The sequence below is a fragment of the Fusarium vanettenii genome (genome assembly GCF_000151355.1).
Source record: "Fusarium vanettenii 77-13-4 chromosome 10 genomic scaffold NECHAsca_14_chr10_3_0, whole genome shotgun sequence".
NCBI lineage: Eukaryota > Fungi > Ascomycota > Sordariomycetes > Hypocreales > Nectriaceae > Fusarium > Fusarium vanettenii.
Window position 1 is genome coordinate 304,237 of NW_003315871.1, and position 18,966 is coordinate 323,202.

General features: G+C 54.3%; 4 protein-coding genes across 4 annotated transcripts; 1 reads left to right on the forward strand and 3 right to left on the reverse strand.

The window, feature by feature from the left end:
- Window positions 1-733: 733 nt before the first annotated feature.
- Window positions 734-5,185, forward strand: NECHADRAFT_96869 (uncharacterized protein; the record flags this gene model as incomplete). The annotated part of the gene is made up of 4 exons (XM_003047535.1): window positions 734-1,033; window positions 1,109-2,060; window positions 2,154-3,241; window positions 3,356-5,185. The coding sequence occupies 4 exons, from the start codon at window positions 734-736 to the stop codon at window positions 5,183-5,185; spliced, it is 4,170 nt and encodes a 1,389-aa protein (XP_003047581.1).
- A 734-nt stretch (window positions 5,186-5,919) lies between these two features.
- On the reverse strand, window positions 5,920-6,956 carry NECHADRAFT_50848 (uncharacterized protein; the record flags this gene model as incomplete). The annotated part of the gene is made up of 2 exons (XM_003047709.1): window positions 5,920-6,852; window positions 6,915-6,956. 2 exons carry the CDS (start codon window positions 6,954-6,956, stop codon window positions 5,920-5,922), a joined length of 975 nt encoding a protein of 324 aa, XP_003047755.1.
- A 1,352-nt stretch (window positions 6,957-8,308) lies between these two features.
- On the reverse strand, window positions 8,309-13,291 carry NECHADRAFT_85885 (uncharacterized protein; the record flags this gene model as incomplete). The annotated part of the gene is made up of 7 exons (XM_003047710.1): window positions 8,309-9,680; window positions 9,727-9,908; window positions 9,964-11,151; window positions 11,360-11,585; window positions 12,055-12,829; window positions 12,901-13,218; window positions 13,285-13,291. The coding sequence occupies 7 exons, from the start codon at window positions 13,289-13,291 to the stop codon at window positions 8,309-8,311; spliced, it is 4,068 nt and encodes a 1,355-aa protein (XP_003047756.1).
- Window positions 13,292-15,375: 2,084 nt separating this feature from the next.
- NECHADRAFT_72448 (uncharacterized protein) lies at window positions 15,376-17,641 on the reverse strand (the record flags this gene model as incomplete). The annotated part of the gene is made up of 2 exons (XM_003047711.1): window positions 15,376-15,938; window positions 15,994-17,641. 2 exons carry the CDS (start codon window positions 17,639-17,641, stop codon window positions 15,376-15,378), a joined length of 2,211 nt encoding a protein of 736 aa, XP_003047757.1.
- Window positions 17,642-18,966: the final 1,325 nt, after the last annotated feature.

Consider the following 18,966-nt stretch of genomic DNA (forward strand, 5'->3'; position numbering starts at 1 on the left):
ATATCGGCGACTCCACGCAGATGTCGACGCCTCAACAGGCACACACTCACACGCCCACACCAGGGTCTCGATGGAGGGCTCCAGGGTCCCATGTCTGCTGCCCAGCCAGGGTCGCAAGCGCCACAGTCAGAATCGCCCATCCCTCTCAAGTACCCTCGTCCCTTGGCCAAGGTACTCATGTACCGGCTGCCCTCGTCCAGTCATGATTATGCCCCGGAAAGTCGTCCATCACCTAAATACTATGCTCCCGTCGCCCTTTCGGGCCTCCCCGCTGCTATGTCTTCTACTACTTCTATATCCCGCTCTCTTCTTTGCCACCGCAGTCTGTTCCTGCGTCTTTTTCTTTTCCTTGAGTCTCAAATACCCCCATCCCCACTTACACATCAAACAAACGTTCGTACACGGACATCATATCGTATCGTCTTCACGACTCAGTCAGTCAGCCATCACATCGACGGAAGCGCCAACTCTACGACTTAGACGCGGGTTCTCTCACACCATCACCACCGAACTATCCCTCTTCGAGTCGATACACCCTTGACAGCCCGAGAACGGTTTCAGTCCCACACCACTCAAGCCAACCCCCTCCGCACTAATACCGACGACTTTCTGCTCGCTCGATTCACAATCTCGTTCGTTTTGGCTTTCATATATCTCATAAAACCCTCTCCCATCTACCCCCGCTTGTAAATCATGGGCCGAGATACACAGTTTCGGCACTGAAGGTTGGAAGATGGAATCTCTTAGAGCGGGGTCTGGTCTGCCGACCAGGCCCGTGGAAGGCTCTCGCAGCAGACGGTTGGCCGAACCCGGAAGTCTGCTGGGCCCGACGAGGCCGTTGAACAGAACAACCAAGAGGGAGGAAGTTCCGCGATCATTACCGAGGCCTTCTTCGGGCTCGCGCCCAAGTGCAGGCAGAAGCGTTTCTCAGCCTTCGCCTTCTACTCGACGACCTTCGATCCCAACACCAACACCACGACCCGGCCTGAACCACCAAGCACAATCATGGGGTTCTACCAGCACCTCAACAACTGTCCGATCAACTGCTAACAACCGCGGAGGCTCGGGATCATCTTCTTCAGCAAGGCCCGCTGATAATGCCTCAAAGTCTAATCCCAATGTCCTTCGAAGGAAGAAGTCGTCCCTGTCCCGCGATGTCACGACAACTCGCAATGGATCATCTCGAACGAGCTCCTTATCATCCCAGCAAAAACAACAGAGCTCGCTTGACCCGGAACGTTTTGGAACACCACTGGATCGGGAACTCACCTGCAGCCCAGCCGAGATTCAAGTTGCAGAGGTGATTGAGGTAACGAAGCCTGGAAGGTCATCGGTCATCTACCCTGAGCTCGACCGATATCGAAACTTCCGACGACCTTCAGATAGCTCGGAGACCCATATTGAAGTTCCATTTCGATTAGCGACACACGACCTTCCGCCTCCTACCCCGGCCAGTTTGCTCTTTTCCGGAACTAGTGGTAGTCCTTCGACTAGGTTTTCGGAATCTCCTGGACCAGGCCCTTACAGCCGTGACACCACACCGACTTCGATTGCTTCCCAGTCGCCTTGCCTGATTGTGCCTCATCGCAGCAACCCAGTCAAAGGCCGATTACAAAGTCCTTCTATCACTAGGCCCCCGGTTACTAGACGAAGGGCTGGCAGCATCCCGAATGAGGTCGATGCCATCACTGCTGATCCCCATGGATTGGCGTCTGTTAGAGAATCATTGGCTTCTTCTTCCTCAAACTCGACTGTTCGAGAAGCCACCATCAAGAAGCACAAGAAACTGCCACCACCACCCCCAAGCCCTCCACCACGAAAGTCTTCACAGCACTTTAGGGAGGATACCTCATCGCCAAGGAGCGTGCGAAAGGTATCACGGCCTGTTCTGCGATCCCCTTCACCTGACCGGACCCAGTCCTCCGCTTCCCCGAGGGCCATCCCGCCTTCACGACCCAGCCGAGATGGCACCCCAGACATGCAGTCACAACTATTCAGCGCCGTACCGGTCATCCACAGCAACCTTTCCTCCCAATCGCTGCCGATAGAAAGACGGGGAAGTGATTCGGGAATCCCTTCCACTCTCTCGCCTCCTACCACGCAGATTTCCCATGGCACTAGGGCATCGTCGACGTCTCAACTCCCTATCAAAGGCGAGATGTCTTCTCGGTCCGGGACAAGAGTGGTGACGGAACCCAAAAAGGCCAAGCCTGCTGAGAAGCCTCGAGCCACTCGCACACCAAGCCCTCATGTGCCGAGCTCCTTCTCGCGGTTCCCTTTCTTTGGTCGCAAAAAGACTGCAGAGGTAATTCAGCCGGACAAGAAGGAGAAGGAGAAGGAGAAGGAAAAAGAAGATGAAAAGGACAAGAAGCTTGTCCGCAAAGGCCCTGCAGCTGGCACCGGCCATGAAGGCTATGGACGTCTCGGCACTCATAAACGACGCAGTGGGAGCATCAGCAAACTGGTTCGTGGAAACAAATCGTCGCAGGAGACCCTCGCCAGCAACGACTCCTTTTTGTCCGACCGTGTCAACCCTGTGGTCATTGCCGGAGGTGAGGTTGTCGAAAACCGAAATGCGAGTTCAGAACTGCCTCGGACTGAGAGTTCTCAAAGTCTGAGTAGTGATCTGCCCAAGCCTGGAAGTTCACATGTCCGCAAAAACTCTCGGCACACCTTGTGGCCATCACCTATGTCACGTACCCCTCATCCTGCCTTCAGCCCTCGCCGACCCTCTGAGAGCAGTGAGTCTGACGTTGTTACAATGAACTCAACTATTGCTTTTCGGAGGTCTGTTCAGCGTCTCCGGGCCTCGCCTGAGGATCCTTTGAGACTTCCCCATCCTATCAACACATCTGGCACTGCCACATCACCTATGACGAGCTTTGATACCAGTGTCATGTCAGACGACTCTCACTTTGAGTTGCAACGCGAGATTTCTCGCGAGGCGAGACCTGCCCATCCTGCTCCCAAGAAGCTCGTCAAGAGACCACGTTCGCCTCGGAAATGGAACTTGTTTGGAAGGTCAACAAGTGGCCAGCAAGTTCCCCAGCAAAGCGAGAAGGTTGCTGCCACAGTCAAGATTGTTGAGAAGAAGCCTATGGCCTTCTATGCTATGATGGACTCGTCTGAGCAAGACGACAGCGAGCCTATGGACGTTCAAGAAGTCTTGAGGTACGCCGAAGTTTATGGGAAGTCGCCTAGTCTTGGTGGAACCCCCGAACCCCCCCAAGAAACACCCGAGGTGCGCTCGTCCACGAGTTCTCTGGCACGACCTGCTCAGCAGGCTCGGAGGAGAAGCCTCGAGCCCAAGGCCAAAGCCAAAGTCCGATCACCTCCTGCTCAGCAAACTGTGAAGGTACCAATTGTTCAACCAACATCATCGAGTACCACCACGGGCCGACGCAGCAGGCTTCCCCAGGTCGGTAGGATCCCCAAGGTGGTGAGCAACCGGGCTGAGAATACTGCCTCCCCCAAGAGCTTTTCTCGTCCCTTCAGGGCTAGCTTGCAACTGGATCCTCCTAATCTTGAGGTTCCTGACGTCGACTCGATTGCCAAGGGCCCAACACCCCCCAAGCCATCAACTCCTGTCCCCGAACTCACCATGGAAGGCTCGACGATAGGAAGCACCAACAAAACTTCGTCGCAGGGCTCGATCTCTGGAATGTCTCCAGGGATTAGCCGGGTTGAAAAGGAATTCCTAGCCTTTTCACCCAGGAAGGGCTCTGAAGGGACAATTGGTACATCCAGCTCCAGCTGCTCTGGGCTCCTGTCATTCGCCGGTTCCACTGCCGTCATTCCTCAACCCAATGACCCCCCAGCCGAGGATGAGGTCTGGGATGAGTATGATGATCTTCTTGGTGAGGACGCTGCCAAGGGACTACCCTCAGCTACCTCATCAAAGGGAGTTCCTTTCCACCTTGAGAGGTATCAGTCGAAGCTGTCCAACAAGGGGAAGCCTCTGGAATCCCCCACAATTGTCCTCGACGATCGAAAGGCAGATAGGATGTCAAAGGCGACGACCATTTCCAGCACCTGCAGTGCTGATATGACAGAGAGACTGAAGGCTGCTTTCCAACCTCACCCAAGCCCCACAGCTTCCTTTTCGGTCTCTGAGTTTGTTTCGGGCTATGGAGACCGCAACAAGAGCACCGAGATCGTCAAGGCGGTCACAGGATCGCGGCGAGGCAGCCAGTCATCTTCCGGTACAAGACGGTCGAACGGCAGCAGTTCCTCTGAGGATGGCTCCCCACTTGCGCAAGTCAACCTACGGGTTGGTTCAATGACGGTCAGCAAGTGGCTCACCTTTGGACATGTGCTCTTTAGCGACGTCCGCCATGAGCTCGTTCCCGTCGAGGGCTCTCTGAAGCGACACTCCATCTTGGTGATTGATGGCCTCGGTAACGATGACTGGTCCTTCTACGCTGCCGAAACTTACCCAGCTGCCACCTTCTTCAATCTGTCCCCTCGAGCTCCTCTGCCCCCAGAACTCAAGAGTTCATCCTCAAGCTTCCCTCTTAGCCCGCCAAACCACCACCAGATCCAGTACATGTCTCACCTCGACAAGTTTCCCTTTGCCCCCCAAAGCTTCACGGCGGTTGTCTACCGGTTCCCTGTGGCGGCGCCAGAGGCATACTATCGCAGCATTCTTACAGAAGCTCGACGCGTGCTGAAGCCTGGTGGTTACATCGAGCTCTCCATTCTCGATGTTGACCTGAACAATATGGGCAACCGAGGTCGTCGCACGGTACGCCGACTCAAGGAGAGGATCAACGAAAAGACCCCGGATACGAGTCTCGGCTCGACCGCGGATCTCATTCTGCGTCTCTTGGGCAAGGCTGGTTTCACCACTATCAAGGCTGCGCGTGTTGGTGTGCCTGTTGCCAGCTCCGTTACTCGTCCGAACGAAGGGAAAGGCAAGACTGTCGCTAGCAAGAAGGATCAGCCGAGCCTCTCTGAGATGATGAGCGACAACAGCCCCTTGGCGGACGAGGGCATCACCAAGATGGTTAGCCGTGTTGGTCGTTGGTGGTACACACGTTGCTACGAGAATGCAGCGGAGAACCCCTCCGGAAGAAGCATCTGGAGTGACAGACATCTACTGTCCGAGTGCGAGGAGCTTGGAACAAGCTTGAAGCTCATGGTCTGCTGTGCCCGAGCTCCACTGGAACGCATCACCAGTGTTTGATTAACCCACACTCCTTTATATTTTCCTTTCTGTCATTGCATTGGGCAGGTATACATCATGACGGAAGATTATCAACGGGCGCGAGCCCCAACTACAGAACCTCATGCGTGGGATGTACAACATTATCTCGACTCTCACTAGGTCAAGCAAGGTCAGCAACACCTTGGAACTTGACCACGCCACGCATGCTCATTGTCTCGCCTCATATACGCGAGACACTCTACTATCGTTGCATTTCTTACTCGTTTAATGTTCGGTGCCGCAGGTCGGAGTGACCACGCACTGGATGCATTGGTATTTCTTTTCTTTTCACCATTTGATGAATGGCTTTCTGGCATGGAATTAATAGGGGGCAATGCTGGACATTGCACTTCTTGGTCTCCGCCGCCGAACAGCAAAGTTTGGGGAGAAATTGGAGTGCAAAGTTTAGGTACTTTGGAAAAAGGATGATGTGACGAAATCTTGATGATGACTTTTGGGGGAGGATACGACTTGATGTTTTATTTAGCATGTGCATAGAGATACCCTTCATGTCTTGGGGATAAGCGAGAACGAAATAGCAAGCGATGTTTGTTTGATTCCTCATGAATTCGTCTACTCTATTGATGTCATGTTCGTGGTCGTATTTACATGTTTATCCTTGAGTGTAGCTATCATACAGATTTTCGTGTAATATACAAGAATGTGTACATGGAAGAGTTGCTTTCAGGACAAGTGAAATGCCATTTGGAGGTCTATGAGCTCTCGGATGGCTTCTCACTTTCGGGCACCTCGTCAGTCCCACTGAGCTCATCCAGCTCAGAGACAGCCTCATCGCCCAAGGACTGAGCTTCAGACGGTACCTGTCCAGCAGGCCATCGACGCATCACAGCAACGAATCCACCGCCGGCTATGCGATCACCAACTCTGGGTCGCATGACTTGCACAGGGGCACCATCAGGCTGGTCCTTGGGAATGACTGTCTTGACATCCCACTCCTTGCCGCCACCAGTATCACGCACACCATCAGCCGTGGTGGAGACAGGCAGCTCAATGACCCTCTCTGGACGTATGGGCTGTCCTGAACGGAGTATCCAGGCTTGGAAGTCGGCGATCTGGCTGATGGACGGAGTGAAGATGATGAGTAGGCCGTTGGAGTGGAGGGCCTGGATGACGGGTTCGGCGTGGTCGTGCGCCGAGGGGAGATCGAGGATGGCATGGGAGAGGAAGGGCTCGTTGTTTGTCTGAGCAAGGCGGGAAGAGAGGTATTCGTCGATGGAGCCGACGTGGAAGTCAACGGTGGGGAAGTAGAGTGCACGGCGGAATTGACGAATGAGGCTATGCGCAGCTTTTGAATGCTTGGGGTTACGGTCAAGAGTGTGCAAGATGGCCCGGCGATTATTCTTGTAAGTGTCGTACTCTGCTGAAACCTCGGGGGAGAGGTCGAGGCCGAATTCGTCCCTTTTATACCGCGCACTGCAGAGGGCGTTGCGCAAGCTGGGAGGTATAGCTGGGTTTCCAGCATGGAGAGCTCGAGCGAGGTGCAGTGTTAGACTGCCCATGCCCGTTCCAGCCTCGAATATCTCGAACGGCGGAGGCGTATGGTCGGTGTCATACTCCTCTTCTCCAGGACGAGGGAGGTTCAAGTCAAGGAGCGAGACGATGATGTTTGCATCATGGGGATAGATCTAGAGACAAAAGACGAAAGTTAGCCATAGTTCAAGGCCAATTGATACAATAGGGCTTGTACCGGCGTGGCATACCGCGCGCTGTTGATGATGTAGGATGCCATTGACGGCTCATGCAGCACAACACTGCGGCCCGAGCTGTCCACTACTGTATCGAGCACACTGCGCCCGATTAGGTCGGACGAGTTGACGGAGCCGCCGTAAGAGAGACGTATTCGAGAGTCGGCGCGGAGAGGAGAGGTGAGGTGCCATTTAGGAGCTCTTTTGCCCTGCTGTCGCAGAAAGAGGACGTCATTTTCTAGAGGAGAGTTAGCATGATGGAGTCTTAGAGGCTGGATTGGCGAGCTTTGGACCTTGAATTGTGCGGGATGATGAGTATAAACGGTGAAAAGGGAGTGAGAGCCGTCCTTTTAGGACTGACGGACGAGCGAGACGCATTGTGGGGGATTGAAGCTTGGAGCTGGAGTGTAAATGTTTGTCATGATGGGAATTTCTGGGAGTTGAGTTTTGCGCCGGGGATATGTCGGGTAACGGGATCTCTGCGTCTTCAATATACAACACTGTTTACAGCTAATTGTGTCTCATCATATGAAGACGTTCAACATCACAGAGGGGATGATGGCTTCATTGTGTTGGAAACTGTATTTGTCTTGCTGGGTTGCCGATATCTGCCCTCTGAGTATGCCATGGGTTAATCACTTCAACAGAGGTAATGCACGTAAATAGGTAGAGTCCCGAGTTTAGAATGTTTTGTTGGTATTTCTCTTTCTAAAATTTGCCTGCCTCACGAGAAAAAAGATTTTCCCGTTTCTTTCTCTCGCTGCAGGATGCGCCTATCTCGAGGTCTGTAGGTTGAAGGGGTTTTTGGGTATCGCCTTCCCTCGTCGATGGAGGGATTATAAAAAAAAAGATGTAAAAAATCAGATGTCCTCCAGTTCCTTCCTTCCTTCCTTCCCATGACCTGCCCTTTGCCTTCCCTTATCGCGCCCTCTTTCCAATAATTCTCCTTTTCTTCCCCTTCTTCATCCTTTCATCCCTCTCTTGATGCACCGTCACCTTCAACTCCGCCTGTTCAACCCCGAATTTCGTCCAATGCATGGCCTCGCGTGGTTCCTAATATACATGGGGGGGGGGATAATGCAAGAAAAAAGAGTACGGTAATGTCCAAGATTCCATCGTCCAGCCGCAATGGGCAACGATCCGGAAACGCCGAGAAAAAAAGAAGAAAAATATATGCTGGTGCCAGACTCCAGGCTGTGTATACGGGGGTCGGTGAGACTGCACATGGGGGCATTTGCATCGTCTCGGAGGAACGTTTTACTAGGTACGTCATTCAGTCGTTGATGACATGTTCGTCGTCCACGTCTTTCAAAGAGGCCGGTGTCGTAGGGGCGAGCACATGGCAGGTTGGGGTTTGTTGGGCTAGCGAGAACTAATGGTCGACCAGAGATCCTGCTCAGATGAACGACCACTTGTTGCCCCCCATTTGCTGCTCCATTGCGGCCGCCCACGAGTCCTGCGCCTGCAGCTGCGGCGCACGTTGTTGTTGCTGTTGTTGTTGTTGCTGCTGTTGTTGATGATGGTGGTGCTGCTGTTGTTGCTGCTGCTGTGGCATGTGCTCCGGGGCGTGTTCCGTCGTGTGAAAGTCCTCTTCAAAGTATGGGATGACTTGCACGCCCACATGCTCCTCGAGAAGCCGAACTCCAGAGTCATATCTTCGTCGACATCGCTTCGTCCAAGGATCGACCTTGACGGGACTGTGATAACAAAAGACGTTGGGCTGTTGACCTCGAACAGGGAATATGAGTCCCATCCCTCGCGCATGATGCCACAGATCGATGGTCGTTTGCTTCGTTGCATCTGATTGGGGATGTGCAGCAACCATTAGTTGTACAATGGTATATCGCAACACAAAGACCTCAACGCTGTTTGCGCCTTGTCGGTGCTCCATTTGCCGTTGCAGAAGTCGAAGTTCTGCCACCAACTTCTCCAATCGCTCGGGGTTCGCGTGGTTATAGAAGGTCGCCAAATCGGTCCACGTTCGAGCCACATACGGATGTTTTCGCCCATAGATGGCCTCCAATTCTTCCGCAATGGTGGGGATGCTGGCCCATAAAAGGTCTGAGAGTGTCCCTGGGCCGTGTTTTTGCTGAACCTCATATAAACAGGCAAAGATTTGTCGCAGAGGATGTGACCGCTCAAAGTTGGTTGTTGAGTATGCCGCCAGATACTTGCACAAGGCCGTCATCATGCCAGGATCACGACGGACCATACCAAGAAGCAGCTCCTGGATTCCTTGGGGTGATAGCTTCTTCAAATCGACTTCGAGCTGCTTGAAGGCCTTCATTAGGAAATGTCCACCCTGGTCAGTGTCCCTCCTTTCGAAGTTGTGGTTTGCCTCGAGCAAAAGATCGCTGGATCCTGCTCCCCACACCATGATGGTCTGCCATCCAACCTGAGCATCGGTTTCCACCTCGAATTGTCGACACTGCAAAAAGGCCTTCCTCATGTTGCTGATGATAGTCTCCTGCGCCCGGAGCAGATCAGGGGACTGGAGGTATCCTGGCGCAGGTGGAGGAGTCGGAGTTCGACATCGGATGTGAGCTGGGAGCTCGGCCGGCAACTCGAAATCGATCAAGTCGTACTCGGTGACGCCCTTTCGCTTCAGATACGTGCCCAGGTTGACAACCTTGCCGTTGCGAACAAACTCGGATACTTTTCCCTCAGCATCTCGTTGAAATTTCTTCGAGAGCAGACGCTTAACCTCCTCCTCGGTGTTGTTTTTGACGAAACCCCACTGTGAGAAGCGAGTTTTGTACATCTTGGGGCTGTGGAGCGTGAGAAATGATCATGCAACCTAGGAGCGAAACTTACGTTGCCTGAAAGCCGTACTTGTCAGCCATGATGGACATGACCTCCTTGAGCGGCTTTCGTTCATCGAGGTAGAGAGTTCGAATCGTGTTCTTGAACGACTCCCAGGCCTCCGCAGGGACTTGTTCCCTCGAAGGTCGACTCCCTGTTTGTGATCTTTGGGATACTGAACTTCTGCGTTCACTCTGACAATGGCCGTTAGCATGTTGATTCGCCCAGGGAAAAGTGTGAGAGACATACCGCCAATGTATGTGGAGCAGGAGAAGCTTGAGATAAGTGTGGTGTTGAAGGTTCACGTTTGATAGCAGGACTGAAGGCTGCGGGTGTGGATATTTGTGATCGTGATGGTTGTCGAACTGGGTGTCTTGGTTTCGCGGGAGGTCTCATTGGAGCCTTGCCCTTTGCAATGGAGCCAGAGTTGGAGTTGAAGTCCAAGACGAGCTGGCTTCCAGCATTCATGACTGGTTTAGGAGTTGAGGGGATGGGAGGTTTTGCGAAATAGCCACCGGAAGTGGAGGAACTACTAGTACCTTGGAATTGATCCATGGTAGGTTTGGGAGTCATTGGCACAGGTGGTCGCCAAATGGCAAACCCAGGAGTGCCTGGCACACCTGGAGCAGCCGGGCTCGGAGAGGCGACTTTGGGGTTATTCATCATGGAGGCTGCCACCATGGGCGACGCAGCCATGGTTGTTTCCATGGGGGTGGCTACTCTGTTGTTGACCATGAAGCTATTCATACTTCCAAAGTGTCCGGACGAGGATCCAACGCCTGGACTGGATACCGACATATCATGATATCCGCCAAATGCTATGGGAGGTGGGCTAGCAATCGGGCTGGCGACCCTCGACTGGTCACCCAGAAGCCCATAGTTGGGTTCGGAAGGGCTGGCGAGAGGGCTCGTGAGGATGGGAGATGCGACGCTGAAGGTACCGAACGGCGACGAAACAGACGGCTCTTGGTTGACTGGACTTGATATCGTGTTGGATGGTCTCGGGGGAAGCGGCGGCGCAAAGCCTTTGTTCTCGAAATGCGCGACAAGACGACCAACGCCGCCTCCGGCTTGAGGACTCATGTTGTCGAGTTCGACATTTTCGGTTATAGCGTCTTGGTGTTGAAAGCGTGTCTGATAGTCGGTTGGGGTCGGCGCCCAGTCCATGCCGGAGGAGTCGCCATATTGCCGGTCTGAGGCATAGATGGACTGGGAATGGTCGGTCGAGAAGGAAGCCGAGTTGTTGGCGAGGCCATACCTTGGCCAGGCTTGATCGGTGAAGCCATAAGAGGGTTGCCCGTTGGAGTCGGAAGCACGAGGCCCGCCGGATGGTTGATTGAACATGTTCGCCTGGAGGCGCGCAGGGCGGACAAGAGATGCCCGTACCGCTGGCTCAAGAGCAGTCAGTGACGGGCTGAGGCGAGTGGAAAGCCTCGGCTGGGTCCTCAGTCGCCAATGCGAGGATTCATCACTCGTCAAGGTGGCGAGCGATGGAGCTCAGTTGGTGGTCGAAGAGCGGGAGGATGGATAGGCGGGCAGAAGCGCCCATGATTAAAGGTACGTATAATAATAAAGAGAGAGCGAGTGGGAGAGGGCGAGAAGGAGAGAGAGTAACTAGCAAGCAGCCCGCGGCAGCAGCACGCACAGCACCAGCCAGCAACCAGCACGACCGAGCGAGCAGCAGCAGCGCAGCAGCAGGACCAGCACCAACACCAAGCGCGAGCAGGGACAAGCAGAGAGCGGGTCTGGGTTCGGGCTGGGGAGTGGACTGGGCTGGAACTGGACTGGGGGGGTTTGCTCTCTGCGGCGACGGTAGGACGGTAACAGCAAGGGAAAACGGCCAGGGCTTGCTAACGTTATCGTTCCCCAGACTTGACGCACCAGCAAGAAGCAGCAGAGACAAGATATGGGCGGTGCTATGATAGGGCCGTCAATGCGACGAGGGCCAGAGACAAGACGGGGAGAGACGACGGACAGAACGCCAAGCGATGCGCGTGAGAGAGGGCCAGCAAAAGTTCCTTCGCCTAAGTTTCCCAGAAGGGCAAGCCAATCTGCTGTCTACAGGAGTCTGGAGCGTCGCCCGCGGGGTGGTTGAGGGAGATAAGAGGACGTATCCCAGGGGGCCTCTGCGGTTAAGATTGGGGGTGCCCGAGGCTCAGGCTCAGGCACGGACACGGCACACGAAGATCACAAGAGAGAGAGAGGCAGAGAGAGTGCTGCGGTTGGCCTTGGACGCAATTCAAAGGGCTGTGCAGAGAAAGAGAGAGACGGCGCGCTGAGAAGCGTGAATGGACGGGTGAGCGATTCAGCACAGAAAAAGAAGGGCCGACAAGGCCACACCAGCACGGCAACGCCATCCATGGTGTCGATGGCCGGCTCTCGAGCTGGGCCAGTGAGAGAACAGCTTTCAGGGGTGGGCTTGTGAGAGCATGCGACCATGTTGCCTGAAGCAGAAGGTGTATTTGACGGAGCCACCACCCACGTCGAGAAGCGCCAATCATGACGAGCAGAGAACAGCCCCTGGAGCCGTCGGGCGAGCAGGGAAATCTGCCGAGGGGGCGAGCCTGCATCTGCATTCCAGCGAGCGTCTTGGTTGCTGCAAGAAGGCTGCAGACCAAGACGAGGGCTCGCCGCCAGAAGGCAGAAAGGATGGTCTCTACGATTTTCCAGAAGACTTCGCGCTGGCTTGTCCCGTCCTTGGGAGCATTAGCCGTGAGCGCCACCGACGAACCCAGGACTCGACTCCCGATGCAGCCGAACGCCGCGCCCGTTGCCGACAGAAACAGACACACGGGGCAGGCATAGGCAGGGCATTGATGACCTGAGAGAGGATGGTTAGAGCTGACGGGCTTCTGAAGCCACGGCATGGCATTGCACGACAGGACACGGCATGGCATGGCATCGTCAACAGGGGAGGGGATGGCCATTGGATTGGGGCTGAGAAACTCTGTTGGACGTCGCTGATCCCCCGCTGCTTGAGAGGCGTTCGGCCGTGGCGCCGCCACGCTTTGTCGACCGGCTGTTTCTGAGGCCACGCCGAGGTCTTGTCGTCCGTGGTCCGTCAATGGCGTCGGCTGCTTGTGAAGTTTGAGTCGACTCTTCCGCAATAGCAGGGCTGTTATGATGGATGGCTGCTTCTATTCATGGAGCAGAGCTAAGCGTAAACGGCGGGTTAGAGTTATTAACCTTCCTCTTCCCATGTCAACATGACATTTACGAGCGAGCAGCTGCCAAGGAGTTCAGCGGCTGGATCACAGAATGGACAGAGCCATGTGGGGGTTTTGTGAGACCCGGCTCTTTCTTGACTCCTCTGCCCTGCCCTGTAACCAAGCCGGCTCTCGCCGATGGTCCAAGTGTCTTTTGGCTTCACTTGGGGTTGAGATGAAGCAGAGAATTGCCGTTCGAATAGGGCAATGGGCCCCGAGCAGACCGAAGCCCATGGACATTGTCCATAGGCGACTAGTTCCAAACCTGAGACGGCCGGCGGCCTAATCAACATATGCCCTACAGATGTCAACACGAACTCTACGATTACGAGCACAATGTCCTCCCCAAATGAGAAATACCTACAGCCCATGATAAGCGAGAGACGGGGGTGCTGCAGCAAATCACAGCTGACTGCGCGCTTGGGTAGGCAGGTTGTTAAGGTTGTTCCCACGTTATCAGAATGGAACGTTCCATGATCGCTGCCAACAACCCACCCTTGGGCCAAACCCCTGATCCAACAACGGTCAGGTCCCGGAGCGAGACTCGGCCGAGTGAGCGGCCGAATCGACGATAGAACAGTGGCCATAAATACCGACGGACACTGCAAGTTAATGAATGCGCCTCAGCTCTTTTGTCCTGGCCATGCTCAGCTGAGTACCAACATGAGGCGGACGGATGCTATGCAATGCCGCCGGATAAAGCTCCATGTGCCGCCGGCGATTCAGGTCACTGCCACTGCCCCATGGGCCATGGCGCCGTTACCTGTCTCAGTAGGTAGAGAGGTCCATGTCACAAGCAGCAGCTCTGATGCCGGCAACCCCTGCCCTGCCACTCTGCCCTTTGACTTTGAACCGCGGAGATGGCGCCGCAGTTCCGTTCCCCCTTTGACAGAGAAGCAAACTCGTCATTTCAGTGGGCTCATCAGCTCGTCAGATTCCCGAGCGCCACAGGCGGCTCTTGCAGCTGTGTCATGTGAAGGACGAGACTTGTCGTTGGCCAGGCCCGCCAAGGTTGAGATGAGCAGATGAGGCCAGCCACAGCCCACACTCACACCGGCAGGCGGGCGAGCTGAGACATGGCCGGTCTTTGGATCGGGGTATATCTTTTTTGTGACATCACTTTGGCTGACGATTGCTGCAGGTCTGTTCCTTCTTCTTTTTTCTCTTGTCAGCCCGCTCTGACATACATATCGTGCCGTGCTCGATAGTGTGATGTGGTCTCGGCAGTTGAGTTTGGTTTGCTGACGAGAGCGGCCGATGCGTGGGATTTCGAGGCCGACGAGGCCAATCAAGCACAACTCGCGACTCACCGCTTGGCACCTCCAGTTGGTTGGTTAGCAAAGAGATCGACATTGTTAACTCGAAACGCGAGAAATCTGCCCAGCCATCTCGAGGTCGAATTAAGGTTGGTTGCGAGGCAGTGTCATCGACTCAGACAAAATATCACATTGCAGATCCCTAACCATGACTCGTCTGGAAATCTGTTCACTTGATGAAATGAGACATCTTCTGGCATCTTGTTCGATTTAACGATATCCTACACGGCATACAGCATATAGCATACAGCGTACACCAAGCATCAACGTCTCCAATCATAGCAACCCACCCAAACCCCCCAAAATTCAGGCCAGAGAACATGTATCGAATAACAAGTGAGCCTTCCCCCAATAGGCTGTAGAAACGAAAGAAGGTGTGTAGAAGTGAAGGGAGTAAAAAAGAAGACATGAAATAAAAAAGGAAACAAGTAAATGAAAAGCCGACATGCAGCCTGAACATATAAAATAGATATAAAAGAAGCTCAAACACCTTGTCTATCCATTTTTGGTATAACCTTTTTCTACTCCCAGAAGCTTACGTTGTGGTATGATACGAGTTGATGTAAACAAGAAAAAAAAGACAAGAAACGAAGGAAGTAAGTAGCCAGACAAGAAAGGGAAATGAGAAGAAGAAGAAAAGAAGGAGGGGAACGCAGCAGCTAGCTAAAACTACAAGAACACAAACCGAATCAAACCGAACCATAGGTAATCACGAGTAAACCATGCATGCATGAGCCAAACCAAACCAACCGGCAACACCGTATCCCAGTCCTTTGCCGCTACGTTATCTTTCCCCGGTTATCCGTTATTCCGTGTCCCCTTGTCCCGTCGTGTATTCATTGACAAAGAAACCCTGTCTTTGCCGCCGTGTCTTCGTTGTTGTAGGCGGCCATCGTACCAATTCCGGGATCCATGGAACCTCTTCCACATCTTTCGTCTTTGGTCTTTCGTACAAGGTGTTTCGAAACAAGTTGCAAGTCAACTGTAAAAGCGAGAGAATCCGGCTCATAGCAACGGTCAGCTCGACAAAGGAGGGGTGTATGAAGTGAGTAGAACGGTTAGAAGTCGAAGCGAGAGTCGAGGGTTATCGAGGTTAAAAGCAATGTCGATGTTGGTGTGGAGGAGCGATTCGGGTTCAGTTAGGCCACTTCTTCGCCGTCTTTTTCTTCCCTGAATCGCAATCCGCCTTCCACTTTGATCGCGTCTTGAACCCAGGCCGTCTTGGCCACCTTTTCGACGGTCCATCGACCCCTCGCTCGCTTCAATAATCCTTCCGTAATCTCCATGGCGCCCAAGAGGCCCTTCTCCTTGAACTTGGCCTCGTCACCATCGTGGTCAGTGTCGTCTCCGGCGTACTCAACCCATCGCCACTCAACCCTGGCTATGCGGTGGCTGGTGCGGCTGCGCATGCGGTGTGCGTCACTCATGCCTGGGTGGGGGTCAAAGGGTAGTCGAGCCTCGAGGATAGCGTAGAGTAGTACTCCGAGTGACCAGGCATCAGTCGCTCGCCCGTCGTAGGGCTGGCCCATAATAACTTCGGGTGCTGCGTAGTCGTCGGATCCGCATCGGGTTTCGAGCTTCTCGTCGTCGGCAATACGTCGTGAGAGGCCCAGGTCGGTCAGGATGACAACAGAGTGAGGATAAGTCGCCCAGTCAATGGATGGATCTGCGAGTTCAGAAGGAGTGAGGTTCACAAGCACATCTGGAAGCATGTCAACTTTGGCCATTGCAAATCATGTATGGGTTAGGGAACCTACTCTCGAGCTTGATATCTCTGTGCACGATTCTCCTTTCGTGAAGATAGCTCACAGCGCCAACCAACTCGGCAAAGATTCTTCGCATCAGCGGTTCCTCAAGAACGGAGCGATGAGTGGTCGCAACATCGAAGAGATCGCCTCCAGGGCAGTAGCTCAAGACGAGAATTGCCCGCGTAGGTTCAATGCTCCAAGCCTTGAGGTCAACCAGAGAGGGATGGTGGATCGATTGCATAATCTCGAGTTCCCGCTTCAGGCTCATCTCAACCCGCTCTTCGCTGGCGCCGCCCTTGGGTCCATGCTCACACACCTTGACAGCAACTAGTGTCTTGCGGTCAAGGCTCTGCTCGGGTTTCGGTGTAAGCCGTCCATGGTCGACTTCAGGAGAATCCTCGTCAGGTTCTATCTGACTTGTGGCCAACATGACCCTACTAAAGGTTCCTTGGCCAAGTAGTCGTACAGCCCTCCATCGGCGACGTTTCCTATCCTGGCGGCCAAAGGCCTCGAAGTACTCGAAGCTAGGTCCTTTAGGTTTGCTGGTGCCATCGGCAGAGTCTCGCGAGGACTCGCTCGGGGGAGGAGTGGGTGGTTGAGCGACAGAAGGTGTGAGGCCACGAGACTGGGCGAAGTTGAGTTCTCGTCGGATATGAGGTTCAAGTGGATGTTCCGAAGCTTCAATCTTGGGGTGGGTTCCAGATACAGAAATTTGTCTCTTAGGGATGCCCATAGGGTCAGGAATGTATTCACTAACACTTCGGTTTCGAGTATGAGGGTGTCGAGGTTGGCTGGTCGTGGTCTGTGTCGGTACATGCTCGCCAGGCTCAAGAGTAGAGTATATTTTACGCTTGGCGCCGTTGGCAAGGGCCGCGTCGATGGATTCGCCGTTGCTCGTGACGAGGACAGAGCCTTCTCCGACAGGTTTGAGGCGGAGCTGCGGAGGTGACGCAGAACCCGCGCTCAGCCTCTTCCAGGGTCCAGGGGAGTCGCCAGACATCAGGGGACTCGGGAGCGGAGTGACGTCGCCCATGGCAGATATAATAGGGCTGGGAACCAAGCTGCTGGTTCCACTGGCGGTGCCGATACTATTGGCCAAGGCCTGTTTGAGGCTCGGGGTTCTTGAGATGGGGCGCAAGCTACTGGCCGAAGCCCTGTGGTTCAGCGTCAAAGAACCACGCGAGGACGAGCTACCGTTGCCATTGAAAGATTCGCGTCTGGATGGGGTTGAAGGATAAGCAGGAAAGTCCGTTGAGATACGCAATGATCCCAGAGGACTATGAGAGCGTCTAGTAGCGGGTGAAGAGAAGTCTGGAGTCAAGGCAGCGAGCTGAGGGGGCGGCAGCTCGCCTTGCTGGATCGGGGGAGATGGCGCTATTGTATTGGCACGGAAGTGGGCGAGAGGCGGCGTTGTGACAGATACATCTGGGAGCGTAAAGGAAGCCAAAGGACTAGTGGACAGCACGGCATATGCGTGGTCGTGACGACGGGAGGCGGGCGCAAGGGAGGCGGCAGCGGGAGCGGGAGCAGAAACGGGAACGGGGATAGGGCGAGACCTCAGGGCATCACGGCCCCGATGCGAGTTGTCTGAAGAGTCGCGGTTGTTGGTGTCGATGGGCAGGGCCGTCGTATTTCGGGGGGTGTAGGGCGTGTTCATGGCTCCGCGGTGGGCGTCGGGTCGTCGGAATCGCTTGGAACCAGGCAAAGGTCAAGCGGGACAGATGAGGCCGCAGTCAAGCAGTCGTCGTCGGGGTAAGAGGTTTCGAGTGACCGGCTGTAGTGTAAGTGACGGGATTAGCCTCTTTCCAAGAAGGGGTCCCTAGGGATAGAGGATGGACTCGGCTATCTGAGTCGAGGTGGGGTGACGAGTCTTGATATCAAGGCCTCTCCAGTCAGTCGGGAGCAGTTACACTGACGTACCTTGGCACAAGGAAACCGCTAGTGTTGGGCCAAGGGAGCACGAGTGCTAAGGAATGGCGTGGCGTATGGGTACGTCGATGGTTGGTGAGACGAAGGAGGGAGACCGGGGGGAGAAGAAGGAGAGGGAGAAGAGAAATCGACCGAGGGCTCTTCTATAACGCGAACATGAGAGGCGAATCGATCGAAGAGAGGATGTAAAGCAGGCTCCGTGTGGCAGTCGCTCAGAAGAGAGCGAAAGTGGGTGGGAGAGGAAAGAGAAGGAAGAGGAGAGGGAAGAGAACCAAAGGGGAAAAAGAAGCCAAGATCGACGTCGTTGGTCGAGTAGAGATCAAGGATGGTTGGATGAGATGGGATCGTGGGTCCAAGCCTTTGGGTTAGACTAGACTGTGGCAGTAGCAATAGTATCTGTAGGTAAGTGGTAGGCTGAATGCTGGCTGGCTGTAGGCAGGAGCAAGGGCGCGACTGCACTATCGGGCGGGTCCTTCCCTTTTTCTCTCCAGCCAGCTGTGACTCTTGCCGTCTCGTCTGGTCTGGTCTGGTCTTTCCCCGAACCTGGAACGATGCCGAGTCCACTCTTTCCTTCCAAATGACCACCAGCGACTGACCTCTAGTGACCCTTCCCTTCAGTGGTTCCTTCCCTTGTAAGTTGCGACGGCGGGCGGGAAAACTGGGGCCGTCCGACTCGATAGTTTGATACCCTTGCACGCCTGGCGAGGCGAGGATGGTACCTGCCTTGGCTTGCCTTTTGTACAAGCTGTTGTTGTGTCCTGAGTCCTGACTGGAGGGAGCCAAGACACACGGTTGGTTGGGGAAGGAGCGGGAGAGGCAAGTTGAGTTTGTGCTGGACGCGAACCTTGAGCAAGACTTGAACTTGGCGTTGAAGTGTGGGAAAAACACTGCCTGAGGCGTTGAGTGCGATAAGGGAATAATTAGAGAAAGGGAAAAAGGGAAGGAAGATTAAAGTAATTTGTTCGGAAACGAGAAAGCGGAGAAACGGGTGGTTGCTCAGCTGTGAACGGCTTCACAGAAGGGTACACCCCCAAAACAAAAGCAAGCCAGGGG